At 36.3% G+C, this 13,362-nt stretch overlaps 4 protein-coding genes across 8 annotated transcripts; 2 read left to right on the plus strand and 2 right to left on the minus strand.

Moving 5' to 3' along the window:
• Nucleotides 1–1,312: 1,312 nt before the first annotated feature.
• On the minus strand, nucleotides 1,313–2,119 carry LOC107465135 (uncharacterized). Its single transcript, XM_016084127.1, has one exon. It carries the CDS (start codon nucleotides 2,117–2,119, stop codon nucleotides 1,313–1,315), a length of 807 nt encoding a protein of 268 aa, XP_015939613.1.
• A 1,002-nt stretch (nucleotides 2,120–3,121) lies between these two features.
• LOC127741524 (uncharacterized) lies at nucleotides 3,122–7,282 on the plus strand. Its single transcript, XM_052254231.1, has 3 exons — nucleotides 3,122–3,302; nucleotides 6,285–6,617; nucleotides 6,710–7,282. Exons 2-3 carry the CDS (start codon nucleotides 6,300–6,302, stop codon nucleotides 7,280–7,282), a joined length of 891 nt encoding a protein of 296 aa, XP_052110191.1. The 5' UTR covers nucleotides 3,122–3,302; nucleotides 6,285–6,299.
• On the plus strand, nucleotides 3,149–6,039 carry LOC107465136 (uncharacterized). Its single transcript, XM_052253566.1, has 4 exons — nucleotides 3,149–3,211; nucleotides 4,440–4,967; nucleotides 5,051–5,276; nucleotides 5,369–6,039. Exons 2-4 carry the CDS (start codon nucleotides 4,446–4,448, stop codon nucleotides 5,839–5,841), a joined length of 1,221 nt encoding a protein of 406 aa, XP_052109526.1. The 5' UTR covers nucleotides 3,149–3,211; nucleotides 4,440–4,445; the 3' UTR covers nucleotides 5,842–6,039.
• A 477-nt stretch (nucleotides 7,283–7,759) lies between the features above and the next one.
• LOC107465148 (LRR receptor-like serine/threonine-protein kinase ERL2) lies at nucleotides 7,760–10,305 on the minus strand. 5 transcript variants are annotated; one of them, XM_052254717.1, is made up of 10 exons: nucleotides 9,936–10,305; nucleotides 9,715–9,813; nucleotides 9,338–9,409; nucleotides 9,153–9,224; nucleotides 8,997–9,068; nucleotides 8,738–8,809; nucleotides 8,563–8,634; nucleotides 8,378–8,449; nucleotides 8,223–8,291; nucleotides 7,760–8,072 (listed from the first exon to the last, which is right to left on the minus strand). In XM_052254717.1, coding segments are annotated over exons 3-10 (567 nt in total). In that variant the 5' UTR covers nucleotides 9,340–9,409; nucleotides 9,715–9,813; nucleotides 9,936–10,305; the 3' UTR covers nucleotides 7,760–7,936. The 5 variants fall into 5 exon arrangements, with proteins under 5 accessions (XP_052110677.1, XP_052110678.1, XP_020987345.1 ...); XM_052254718.1 differs by having other exon boundaries at nucleotides 9,338–9,464; XM_021131686.2 differs by having other exon boundaries at nucleotides 9,691–9,813.
• Nucleotides 10,306–13,362: the final 3,057 nt, after the last annotated feature.

Raw genomic sequence — 13,362 nt, forward strand, 5'->3', positions numbered from 1 at the left:
GGTGCTGTATTAGAACACACCCCAAACCTTTCAGAGATGCATCACAGTACACTTCAAATGGTTCACTTAGTTCAGGTAATACCAATACGGGTGCAGTAGTCAACCTGTGCTTCAATGCTTGGAAACTCTCTTCACACTTTGGAGTCCAGATAAAAGGCGTATCCTTCCTAGTCAACTTAGTTAAAGGTAAGGCGAGCTGTGAAAATCCCTTAATGAATCTCCGATAATACCCCGCCAAACCTAGGAAACTCCTGATCTCTGTCACTGAAGTTGGTCGCTCCCAATTCATCACTGCTTCCACCTTAGCAAGATCCACAGCTATTCCCTGCTTACTTACCACGTGACCAAGAAACTTCACTTCACTCTTCCAGAACTCGCATTTAGATAACTTAGCATATAGCTTCCTGTCTCTCAGAATTTGCAGCACAGTTTGCAAGTGGTCAGCATGCTCCTTTTCAGTCTTAGAATAAACAAGAATGTCATCAATGAAGACAATAACAAACTTGTCTAGATACGGTCGGAAAATCCTGTTCATATAATCCAGATATACTACCGGGGCATTTGTTAACCCGAAAGACATCACTGTATACTCATAATGACCATAACGGGTCCTGAAAGCAGTTTTCGAAATATCCTCGTCTCTAACCCTTATCTGATGATAACCGGATCGCAGATCAATCTTAGAAAACACACCGGCACCTTGTAACTGATCCATTAGGTCGTCGATTCTAGGCAACGGATATTTGTTCTTCACAGTGATCTTATTTAATTGCCGATAATCGATACACAATCGCATACTCCCATTCTTCTTCTTTACCAGTAACACTGGCGCTCCCCACGGAGAAACACTTGGTCGAATAAAATGCTTACCCAATAGATCTTCCAGCTGAGCTTTCAATTCAGCCATTTCTAAAGGTGACATCCTGTAAGGAGTAATCGAAATCGGACCGGTTCCAGGTACCAACTCAATTGCGAATTTAACTTCCCGGTTGGATGGAAATTCATTAATATCATCCGAAAACACATCTGGAAATTCACATACAACCGGAATCTGCTCTAAAATCTGATCATCACCTGATACTCCCGTAGTTAATAACATAATACCCTGACACTCAGTTCCAGAACAGTTTACTATCATAGAATTCAAATAGTAACTATTCACCACAATCGGTGCTTCTGACCCTTCCGGCATAAACTGTACTAATTTCTCAGAACAATCAAGCAAAACATGATTCTTGGATAACCAATCCAATCCCAAAATAAGATCAAGATCAGTCATAGGCAAATAAATTAAATCATGCACAAACTCACGCTATTGCACTCGAAAGGGAACTTGTGGACATCCTATCCTAGTCACTATAGCTTCATGAGTAGCATTATATACTTTCAAATCATAACCTAAAACCACCATTCTCAATCCTAACTCATGGGCCTTTTCAAATGCAATAAATGAATGACTTGCTCCTGAATCAAATAAAGTATTTAAGATTTTACCAGCTATTTCACAATTACCTCTAATCAGTGTCTCAGATCCCTCAGCACCTATGGTAGAAGTGGTGTATACTCTCCCCGGCTGCTGCACCCTACCAATCTCATACTTCTTCTTCTCTAGGCAATTAGTGGCCATGTGTCCGGGCTGTCCACAGGAATAGCATACTCTAATTCCTAATCTGCATGGAACTCCAGGATGATACCTTCCACACTTCTGACAATTCAGATCCTGCTGTGGCTGCTTCACAAACCTTCTTCCCTGATTGACATTAGTATTCGGCCTTCTGTAATTATCTTGACCCTGAGTTTGCTGCAGAACAAAGCCTCGACGCTTGAAATTCCTACCTCTTAGAGCAAAGCTCCTCCCTGAAGGCCTCTGAAAAGGTACCCTCAAACTCTCTTTCTCTGTTGCCGCCTTCCTCACACAATCCTCAGCCACCCTACTCTTATTCACCAATTCAGAAAATACCCTGATCTCCATTGGAGCAACGAAGCTCAGAATATCACTCCAAAGACCTCCTTTATATTTAATACATTTCCATTCAGCAAAATCTTCAGGCGCACCTTGACAGATACGAGAAAAGCGACACAACTCCTCAAACTTACTAGTATACTCAGCAATAGTCATCTGTCCTTGTTTTAACTACATTAATTCAAGTTCCTTGGCATTTCTGACTGAATTAGGAAAGTATTTCTTATAGAATTCTGTCCAAAAAACTTCTCAAGGAATTACAATACCATCAGGCTGCAGGATACGTCGGGTTCCCTGCCACCAATACTGAGCTTCACCTTGCAATTGATAAGTTCCAAATTCAACCCATTGCTCCTCAGGAACCTGTTGGGTCTGCAACGCCCTTTCCATAGCCTGAATCCAATTATCTGCATCAGTGGGATTTGAGGTTCCCCTAAAAGTCGGAGGGTGAACTTTCAAAAATGTAGCAAGTGTCATAGGACCGTCCTCATCATTATTGTTCCCATGATTACCCTGATTTATCTGATTACCCAATGCCTCGGCTGTCACCTGCATAGCTGTAGCCATATTTCCCAGGGCAGCCATAAAATCTACTGGATCAGTCCCTATGGGGGCAGGAGTAACGGTGCCGGTTCTACCTCTACCTTGCCCGCGACCGCGTCCGCGAGTCGACATCTGGTCCCTATACACACCAAACAAGTGATATTAAGTTGATCAGTCTCAATATCGCAGGTCTAATGCTTTAAGTTCCAAATGCATGGTCACAAACGCTTATGCCATATATATCAATCAGATATCCTAATAGCACATACACACCTATACAGAGAATGCACAGAAGTACAATCAGTCCGTCTTTCAGGCTCTATCACCCCGTTTGTTTGATGTCCATGTCTTGCCAAGACATAGACACGGTGGGACGTGTCTATTGTTTGGTTTGTGAGACACAAAAATAAGAAGGACACGCTTACACACAAACATACACAACATACATGTATTTCATGTCTCAAGAAAATGGCGAGACACGGATTTTGGGTGAAGGACACGGATCTGCATTCTTTTTTTTAGACTATTTTATCCTTATTCATTTTCTAAAATTCCAAGTATCTCCCTTTTTAATTACAAACCCTAACAAGTGTTTCTTCTTCTGCAATTGCTCAATCCACCATCGAAGCTGTACCACCGTCGCACATCATCTCCGTTTCCCACCGACTCTCCTCTCTGCTTATTGCGGGCTGTGCTCCGGTAGTGGTGAGCTTGTTTTGCTGCTCTACCCCCTTTGCCTCTTCATCCCGCAGCCGTATTAGCCTCCTCCTAGCTGTGCTTTGCATTGTTGCCTCTGGTATTTTTCTCTATTATTATTGTTTGGATGGAAAAAATTATATAGTAGGATAATGCACGAGATTTATAGTCTTGATGACTCATATGTATTACCTACCTTGTCTTTTACTAAAGAAATCATTATCATCATTAGGTGGAGGGAGCCACACCTACCGTTTGTTGTGCTGCTGTTGGTGCTAATTGAATAATAGTAAATAATGGAATCTTAAGGGAATTTTTTGTTTGCCAAGTTAATATTAGTTATAATTATTATATATAATAGAAACGGGCCAGATAAAATGACAGAGATGGTTGATTATTGATAATATGTGTTATTGTTGATTGAGTGCTATTCTAGTGTATGGGTATGTGAACTATCGAATTGTAAGGCAATGGAATTCCTGGGTGTACCCTGGCCACGGCCTGAACAAAGAAAAGAGTGGACCCAATTGTTTAAGAAAATTGCTTAGGTCATAAAAAAAAGAGTTGTAGAAGGAGATTTTGCTGTTGTGATAAATGAAATTCTGCTATCAATTTGCTCTTGTTATTGTACCTGATTGTTGATAAAACTAGTGATAAAAATATTGTTGAAATTGCTGATTAATATGTTAATGAAATTGCTTATCAAATTATTAATAGGTCAGCTTTTTAATTATTGTCTTTGAGGAATGCTAGAGGGCAATTTATTTGTATTGTGTTTATAAAATTGCTTATTAAACTGCTTACTAAATTGTTGATCAAATTGTTTGTATTATGTGTTTGTAGAAATTAAATAAGTTGGATGATAATTGTTTGTAGAAATTGATATGTTAATTTACAAATTTGGATCTTGTTTCATTGTGATAGTAGTCAGAATCAATTTTGTTTTAGAAAGTTATCAATCACCTATCTTAAAGTATTATTTTTTAGAAATTTCATATTAAAACCCTTAATTATTTTTCAGCTGATAATTTTATTGATATGTATTTAATTAGATTTCAATCATGCCTTTTCTATTTAATTAGTTTTGAACTCTATTAGTATGCTTTGACTTTGATTATGTGAGTATATGCTTATGTAATGTGAATTTTTTCTATTTTTAGTTTAATTGAGTATTTTTCCTATTCTCTCAAGTTATTAGAGTTCTTCATTTATGTATTTACTTGTTATTGTTTCTTAGGAAGTGATGATGGATCGTTCTGAACAAATTAAGCTATGTGTTGGATATTACTGGATTATGAGAATGCAATTTGACACGTTAATGCTGCTTTTTTTAGTTACTTTATATATGTATATTAGGAATAGAAGGCGGGGTCATACTTCGATTGGTCGAAGAGTGAACACATTGCCATTAAGGCGAGATGCATTAGATAATATCATTGGGGAGGGTGGAGATAGAAATTGCATATGGGAGTTAAGAATGAGTTTAAATGCATTTGCAACTTTATGTGAATTGCTACAAGTTCAAGGTGGATTAGACGAAGACGGTCATGTTGGCATAGGCGAGCAAGTAGCTACTTTCTTAATCATATTAGCTCACCATACCAAAAATCGGAGCGTACAAGTTAGGTTCTATAGGTCTGGTGAAACTATTAGTAGGTATTTTCACAAGGTATTGTGTTCGGTTTTGCGTGTCCAAAGTATCTTATTTGCAAAGGCAGACCCTGTACCGGAAGATTGTGTAGATCCCAGATGGAAATGGTTCAAGGTAGGTCGTGTATGTAGCTCCAATGTTTATTGGTCAAGTTTACTCTGCGTGTAATAACTGTTTTTTTTTTATATATTTGATAGGGTTGTCTAGGAGCATTAGATGGAACTTACATAGATGTCACAGTCCCGAAGAGTGATAAATCCAGATATCGGACGAGGAAATCTAGAATATCCACCAATGTCTTAGGAGTCTGCAATCGGAACATGAATTTTGTCTATGTCCTTAGCGGTTGGGAAGGATCGGCATCTGATTCAAGGGTACTTAGGGATGCTATTACTCGACGTAATGGCTTGAAAATACCTATTGGTATGTCTAGAGTAATCTTTTGAAAAGAATAATAACTATTGTTTATGAGAATTACAATGTATTTCTTATATTTTTTCATCCTTTCGTTTTAGGGTGTTATTACTTAGTGGATGCTGGCTATACCAATGGGAGAGGATTTTTATCTCCTTATAGAAATGTTCGCTATCATGTGAATGAGTGGGTTCAAGGTCATCGGGCACCACAAAATCGTCTAGAGTTATTTAATAAGAAGCATTCTTCGGCTAGAAATGTGATTGAGCGGTGCTTTGGGTTGCTTAAGAAAAGATGGGCAATTCTACGAAGTCCCTCGTTCTATCCTATTAGGGTTCAAAGCCACATTATTATTGCTTGTTGTTTGTTACAAAATTTTATTCGTATGAACATGGATGTTGATCCCGAAGAAGATGCAACTCTTTTGCCAGAACACATACCGGTAGGAGATGATACTATTGTTGATGAAGCTGACACTATTGATGTTGTGGAAAGTAGCCATGAGTGGACTCAATGGCGTGAGGACCTAGCAACCGAGATGTGGAAAATATGGAGAGGAGAACGTGGCGCGTAAAGTTTTTATGCTTTGCTAGTTTTGTTATGTTTGCAATTGTCCTAGACTATAGATTATTGTATTTGAATTCATTTGAGCTTTTTTCTTTATGCAATATGTATTTGCCAACTCGGATTCATAATTTGTATTCTAATTAAACATATAATTAGACAAGGGTTTGTTTTAATTGTTTCAAAAAGATGTCAAAATTCTAGAAAAGTATTGAAATCTTTGAAGATGTTAATATTGTGCTAGTGATTATTTTAATTGTACTGCACTTATAATTTCGAGGTAGTACTTTTCTGCACTAAATTTGCTAGTAGGTGGTACTTTTCTGCACTACATTTGCTAGTAGGTTTTACTTTGCTGTAAGTAATTCTAAAGCTAATTCTAATACCATTGAACTCTAATTTTGATAGTAATTATGCTGCCATGGTTTACTTTATTTGTTATTGTGCATAAAGATTAGCTAGCAGCAAATGGCCTCCACACCCCGCCAATGGACTGAACAAGAAACTGAACAATTTGTGGCGTTCATGGAGGAATTGGTTGTTGAAGGCAAGAGGGCAGATGCCGGTCAATTTAAGCCAGGGGCATTTCAAAAGCTGGCGGATAAGATGAATGAGAAGTTCCCTGGATGTGGTCTCACTGTGAAGCACATCAGAAACAAACACAAGCGCCTGAAAGAAAAATATATGTTTGTGGCTGAGATGTTGGGTTGTAGTGGTTTTGGGTGGAATTCTGAAAAGATGTGTGTTGAAGTGGATAGTAAACAAGTATTGGAAGCTTGGGGAAAGGTGAGATAGTAATTTTTACGCATTTAATCATTCTTCTTAGCAAGAACTTTTTAATTTTCATGTAATTGGATGCTTTGTTTTATGTTGTACAGGGTCGCAATGTTACACTCTACACTCCAGGCAAGCCATTTCCGTTGTTTGAACGTCTTGGGGGTATTTTTGGCAAGGATAGAGCTACTGGTCTTGATGCATGCAGTGGAAAAGATGCTGAAGAAGATGTCACACCGGGCTCTACATTTGCTGCGGCCACAGCTGGTGGCTTGGGTTTAGCTGGAGATGATGTTGACATGGAGGACTTAGCAGCTGCCGAGAGCGAACTACCCAATACCTTTTCAACCTCGTTTGCCTCTTCAAGTGAGAAAAACCAAGGACGTCACACTGCAACTAAGAAAAACAATGATGCTGCAGTCCTATCAAACTTAGCTGAAACTTTTAAAGCTGCGGTTGAGGATCAAGGAAAGCATGTGCAGGTTCTAGCCAATGCAATGTCTGGTGTTAATGAGCAAGTGAATCTTGGCCAAACGCTAAAGAGTCTTGGTTTTAACACAATGGAGATCGTGCAAATTGCAAAGAAATTTGTGCAGAATCCAGAATTGAAGGCAACCTTTTGGAGTTTGGACGAAGAAAAGACAGCATTCGCACGAGATATAATGGAAAACTTTTAGCTATTGTTGGGTGTCGTTGGTGGTCTTAGCTGTTAGCATATTATGGTCTCTTTTGCTAAAACTTATTAGACTTTTTCAGTCTTATGTTGTGCAATCCTACCAAAAGACTTATTGAATTCTGCATTATGTATATTAGGTTTCTGCACTTAAGTTATTTATCAGGTGAGTGTGTGCAACTTTGCACTTAAATTTGTGCAAAACTGCAAAATTCTATTGAATTCTGCATTATCTATGTTAATCTTCTGCACTTAATCTATTTATCAGGTGAATATTAATTGTATTGTGTAATATTGTCTCAAAAATTTATGCACTTCCACAGATTTGGAATGAAAAATTGCTTACAACTTGTGTTTTCTTAATCCTGTGTTGATGTTTATAACCTGAATTCTTAATTTCTGCACTGACATATTTGTGCAAATCATTCAAGATATAACTCCAAACACTGTTGGTAAAAAAAAGGAACAAAGCAAACCAAAGTAAACATCAAAGAAACAACTTTTCATTGAATTTTCAATTCATATAATTTCATTACAAAAGAAGGACCCAGCAATCGTATATTTGCTAAAGCTAAACACAAATTACTCTTATGCTATTGTTTGTCATGATCCATTGTAAAAATACAAAGCCAAATATGACAAAAGAAAAATACAACTTTCAAAGTCTATTAATATCCCAACAGCCATCATAAGATACTAGCGCTTTGTCTTCTCCTCTTGTAGCTTTATTCCTTGAGATTTTCTTTCTTTGTATGCTCCTTATGCATTCAAAAAGTCTATTTCCTTGAAGTGACCTATGCAGAGAGAAAGATAGTCATAACACGATAATGATGATGAAAATAATCCCCTCAGTTTCGGGGTTAATCATTAAGACACAGAAAATACAAATCAATTGATCATATCTATGCTAATAACTACAATAATTCCTTAGCCAGAATACTCACAATGTAGCCACTTGAAGAAATCCAATATTATAGGGAATCTCTCCAGAAATCTGATTATATGAGATGTCCCTGAAAATTCAATGATAACATATAGTAACACTGCAAAACTAGAGAAAAGAAATACAGACATTGAAAGCACCAGAAAATTTACATACAATATTTCAAAACTTGTACAGTTCCCAATGCTGTCAGGTATAGTTCCAGTCAAGTTATTGCCTCTTACATCACTGGGAAGTCAAGGAGAATAATAAAGGATAAGAAAGGTCAAAACTTAAAAACCAAAGGAAGAACATAGGATACAACAAAGAGAAGCCTAAGGTGTATGCAAAGGGGTACTTACAAATACCACAGACCAGTTAATTGACAGATATCAGGGGACAAAGTTCCAGTCAACATGTTCCCTCGCAATCCACTTTACCATTGCATAATCAAAATTAACCGTTTGGAGATTAGTGCAAACACCAGGAAACATCCATCCATAAATGAAAATTATACAAAGAAAGGAGAATACACACAGGTACTGCAAGACTTCATTCCAATAGAGTAGTCTAGGTATCTCTCCAATGAGCTTGTTTTGTGCAAGATCGCTGCAAATGAGAGAATGCAATTATTAGAATGCATTCACGAATAAAAGGACTTGCAATGGAACATGAAATACAGAAAATCAGAAATATCCGAAGAAAGATTACCACCAAGATTAATGCACATTTGAATTTGATTGAAATACATGGCATAACCCCAAGCTCATAAAAATTTACATTTAAATAAACTTACAGGGTTTTCAGGTTTGGGATTTGGGATAAAGTTGTGGGAATGGGACCAGTCAACTGATTCCTCTTCAAATTCCTGCATTTGCCAACAAAACATAAAACTCTCCTATCCACATGAAACAAGACAAACTTAAAAATAATATACTGTTTTAAAACTTACAAAAACTCAAGCTGTTTCAGCTTTGATATGGACAAAGGTAAATCACCATATAGCTGATTGTCAGACAAATCCCTTCAATTTCATCACGTAAGTAATCGTATCAGGAGTTATAATATAGATAAAACAATTAACTGAATTAGAGAACAACAACATGCAAACAAGGCAAAGTACTAGAAAGCACGTACATATGAGTAAGATCAGCACAGTTCCCAATTTCATCTGGTATTTGACCGGATAATTTGTCCCCCTGCAGGTCTCTGTGATTGTAACATAGAATTCAGATTGAATACTTATGCAAAGGATATACTCAACCTGAATTTTCATATCAGTTGAAGGCTAAAATAACCAAACATATTAATTCAGTTTTAATTTATGCAGGCAAATATCTGAAAATATTAAAAGAAGTATAGAAAAACTATTAATAATTTTATCACTAATTAGTCTTTGAACACTATTAATAATTTTGTCACTAATTCACTTTCATGGGACCAAAAACTCATCATATGCTCTGTAGAAAATAACAAAAAAACATTCATACCAATACAGAGAAAGAGAGTGGCACCTCTGGAGTATTTCGACGGTAACGAATAAAACCAGATATCAACACACGGCGCTCTCCATCGATGAGCAATACTCTGTGAGCAACGCCGGCTAAATGGACCTGCAAATAATGACCCAACAATTAAGAAGAAGAACAAGGAGAAGAAGGAGAAGACGAAGAAGAAGAAGAAAGAGAAGAAGAAGAAGAAGAAGGAGAAGAAGAGGAATCGCACAGAGATTCACCTCGAAGAAGAAGAACCACACAAAGATCCTCCCAGAAAAGATCCACCCATCGGCGAAGAAGGAGGAGGCTAGAAGAGAGATTTTTGGGGGTAGGGGTAAGGGGAGAGAAACCCTCGAAACAATTTGCAACTTCCTGAAGTAGTTTTTGTTTTTTAATTTTTTTTATTTTTATTTTAAATTACAAGGACAAAATAGTCTTTTATTAATTATGTAGTGTCTTGTTCTTTAAAACAAACACAATATTAGACACTCTCCTAATGTCATGTCTATTTATATCCAAACACCATACACAAATACAAATATTTTATGTCTATGTCTCAAGTGTCTATGTCTCAATGTCTATGTCTTAATACATACACAAACCAAACGCAGCCTTTACTAACACTCCTGCAACACTAGGAACGAACTGCTCTGATACCATAATGTAACACCCTACCACACTAAGCTTTACGCTTAAGTCGTAAAACAGAGGTGGAGTGGCATTACGACCTCTAAAATAATATATACATATAATAACAGAAGAATTGTAATAGACTGGGAGCCTTGAAAAATAGGGAAAATAAAAAAATCGCGAAATAAAAGCGCAACGCTCAAGGAACGAGTTAACTTGCGTGCTAAGAAAACTATAACTGTTAAACATAAGATAACAGAAGTAGGAATAGAGTGCCAAGGATACAAAATAACAAGCTCCTAACTCAGCTTGCGAAGTCAAGACTGGCTGGAGAATATACACACATATATACATATATATACATATCCAAAACCCAAATGTACATAAATAAAATCCTGCCTCTCCATACACCTCTAGGAGGATCAAAAAGAATAAGTTATATGGAGAGAAAGCTAAGTACATATATATATATATATATATGTGTATCTGAAAATCAACAACATAGTATGGAATGAGAACTAGAGGTTCTCAGTATGGTAAAGGTGTCACACACATAATATATAAGTTCCTGGGAATGCCCGAGGCAATCCTAGAACGTCGACACTCAGATTATAGAGATTAAAGTATTAAACAGAAGCCATAAAAGGTGGTTTTCTATGAGCATCTATACCTAACTTAACTTAATCTTAATTCTAAATCTCATACTGTCATTCCTCCATACCTCCAACTCCATCATGCATTTTCATAGACAAATAGACAGCTAAAGGCAAGCATAAGAAGGTTACAAATACTGCAGGTAACAAATATACAGTTAACATGGCAAGTACATGTAGACACACCCAATTAAAGCACAAGCAAGTAATTCAAGTAATATGCACATGATGCATGCCTGTCCTATGGCTGATGAGGCTCATCTGTCGGTTATCCAGCCAACCCGACAAGTCTGAATTGCACTTAGACTGTCCCCCGACGTGCATCCCCAAGAGTCTATGCATAGCTTTATCTCAAATAATCAATATTGCTCAATGGGGGTAACATACCCAGGAATTTATATAGTGCCCGGTCACACTTACGTCGTAGGGTCAACAGAGTATCGAGTATTCAACCTGGTACACGTGGTGGCAAGCCACGGCACTTGATCCAGGAAATCTCGTATCTCAGATTATTCAAATTCATAAGCCATATAAATAATTCAATTATAATTTATCAACATCCACATCATTCTCAATCGCATCTCATTCATCATTATACATCAATTATGTTCAATCCTTATCCTTCATTGTCACATCTCCCATTCCGTCCATCAATAGTTCCTATTCAAAACATAGTTCATTCTTTTCTAAATGAACCAAACTTAAAACATGCTCATTTTCTTAGTAACTCTAAATCAAACCATATAACTTTTGAATCTAAATCTTTTTAAATAATCATATAAACAAAATCTCTAATTTTTATAAAATTTCGGCAGCAACTCCTCTAAAACTCGGACTTTGCCACCCTTTTTGGGTCCAAACCTGCTTTCTGTTCAATCCAACATACCCTTCCTTATAGTCATAACAATCACCACAATAAATCTACCTCAGATCAACAATTATACTCATACAAAATTCAAATCCAACAACCAAAATTCAACTAAGAATTATAATTCACAAATCTTAGGCTCATAACACAAAATACCTCATTATCACAACAACCTCCACAATAATTATACCTTAAAATCAATAATTCACTAAATCACCTATTAATCCTCAAGCACCAAACCAACCATATTCATCAACAGGATACTAAATATTAAATATACACATGCAATCCAACTTATCCTATGGTCATCTAGCCTAAGTTTTCACAGAACATTATATATTAAATACAAGAAACCTAAACCATACCTTAGCCGATTTTCACGTAACAACCAAAGTAAATTATTTAAAACCAAGGCAGCCCCTTCAAAATTCAACTAATCAGCTTCCTCCAAGTTTCAATATTCACAATTTCAAGCTCCAATTATTTATTCACAACCTAATACACATTCATAACACATATATATCCAATTTAATACTCAAAGCTCAAATTTAATGAAATTAAAATAGAATTATCATATCCTCACCTTACCCAAGCTTCACATAAGCAAGAGTGAACGTTTTCCTCAAGCTAATTGTATCCTAAAACATCAGAAAGCAAAGAAATTCAACATTCCTTTTCAAAACTCGAAAATTGGGGGAAATGAAGGCTGAGTATAAAATAACGAGTTACCTATAAAATTGTTCCAGTAGAAACGTAGAGCTCGATGCGATGAACGCGTGGCCGCAAACGGTACGACAATCGGAGCTCAGACGAAGGAGTTACGGCAAATTAAATTTACCGTAAAGGTTGGAAACGTTCTTCGTTTCTCTCTTCCCCCAAATGTGTTTCAGCGCTGCCTCTGATGAATGGGGAAAAAGAGAGGCTTGGGTTCATTAAATGCTGGGCCGGTTGGGCCCACGGGTCCGGTTTGGGCCCGGTTTAGCCAGTTCGGCCTGTTCGATCTAATTTTGGATCGATTTCTTTGAAATTTGTGTCAAAATTCTCGTTTCAATGAGTTCTATCCTAATTTGATATAATATTTGCGTTTCTAATCTTTCTTACTAAAAACTAATTTATTGACTAATTATTTACTAATTTAACCGGAGTTTACAACTTTTTATACTAATATAAAACATAAATTTATAAGAATCAAGTCGGTGATCAAATCGGTTAGACTATTATTTTATTGATACAACCGATAAATGACTGGTTAAATCGATAGAATCGATCCTACGTAATAAAAAATATAAAATAGTCAAAAGTCTAAAATTAAAAAAAAATATCTTCACTAATATTTTAAAAACAATCAAGTTTCAACAAATTATTATCAACAAATTATAATTTAATTATCATTAAATAAGTATATAAAATTTTATTATTTTTTAATAATAAATTTTTTTAATTTTATTTTCATACTAAAGTAACTAGTTTTTATTTCAATAACTAACTAATTAGTTTATATTCATTATATTATTT

Source organism: Arachis duranensis, chromosome 9 (genome assembly GCF_000817695.3).
Source record: "Arachis duranensis cultivar V14167 chromosome 9, aradu.V14167.gnm2.J7QH, whole genome shotgun sequence".
Classification (NCBI taxonomy): domain Eukaryota; kingdom Viridiplantae; phylum Streptophyta; class Magnoliopsida; order Fabales; family Fabaceae; genus Arachis; species Arachis duranensis.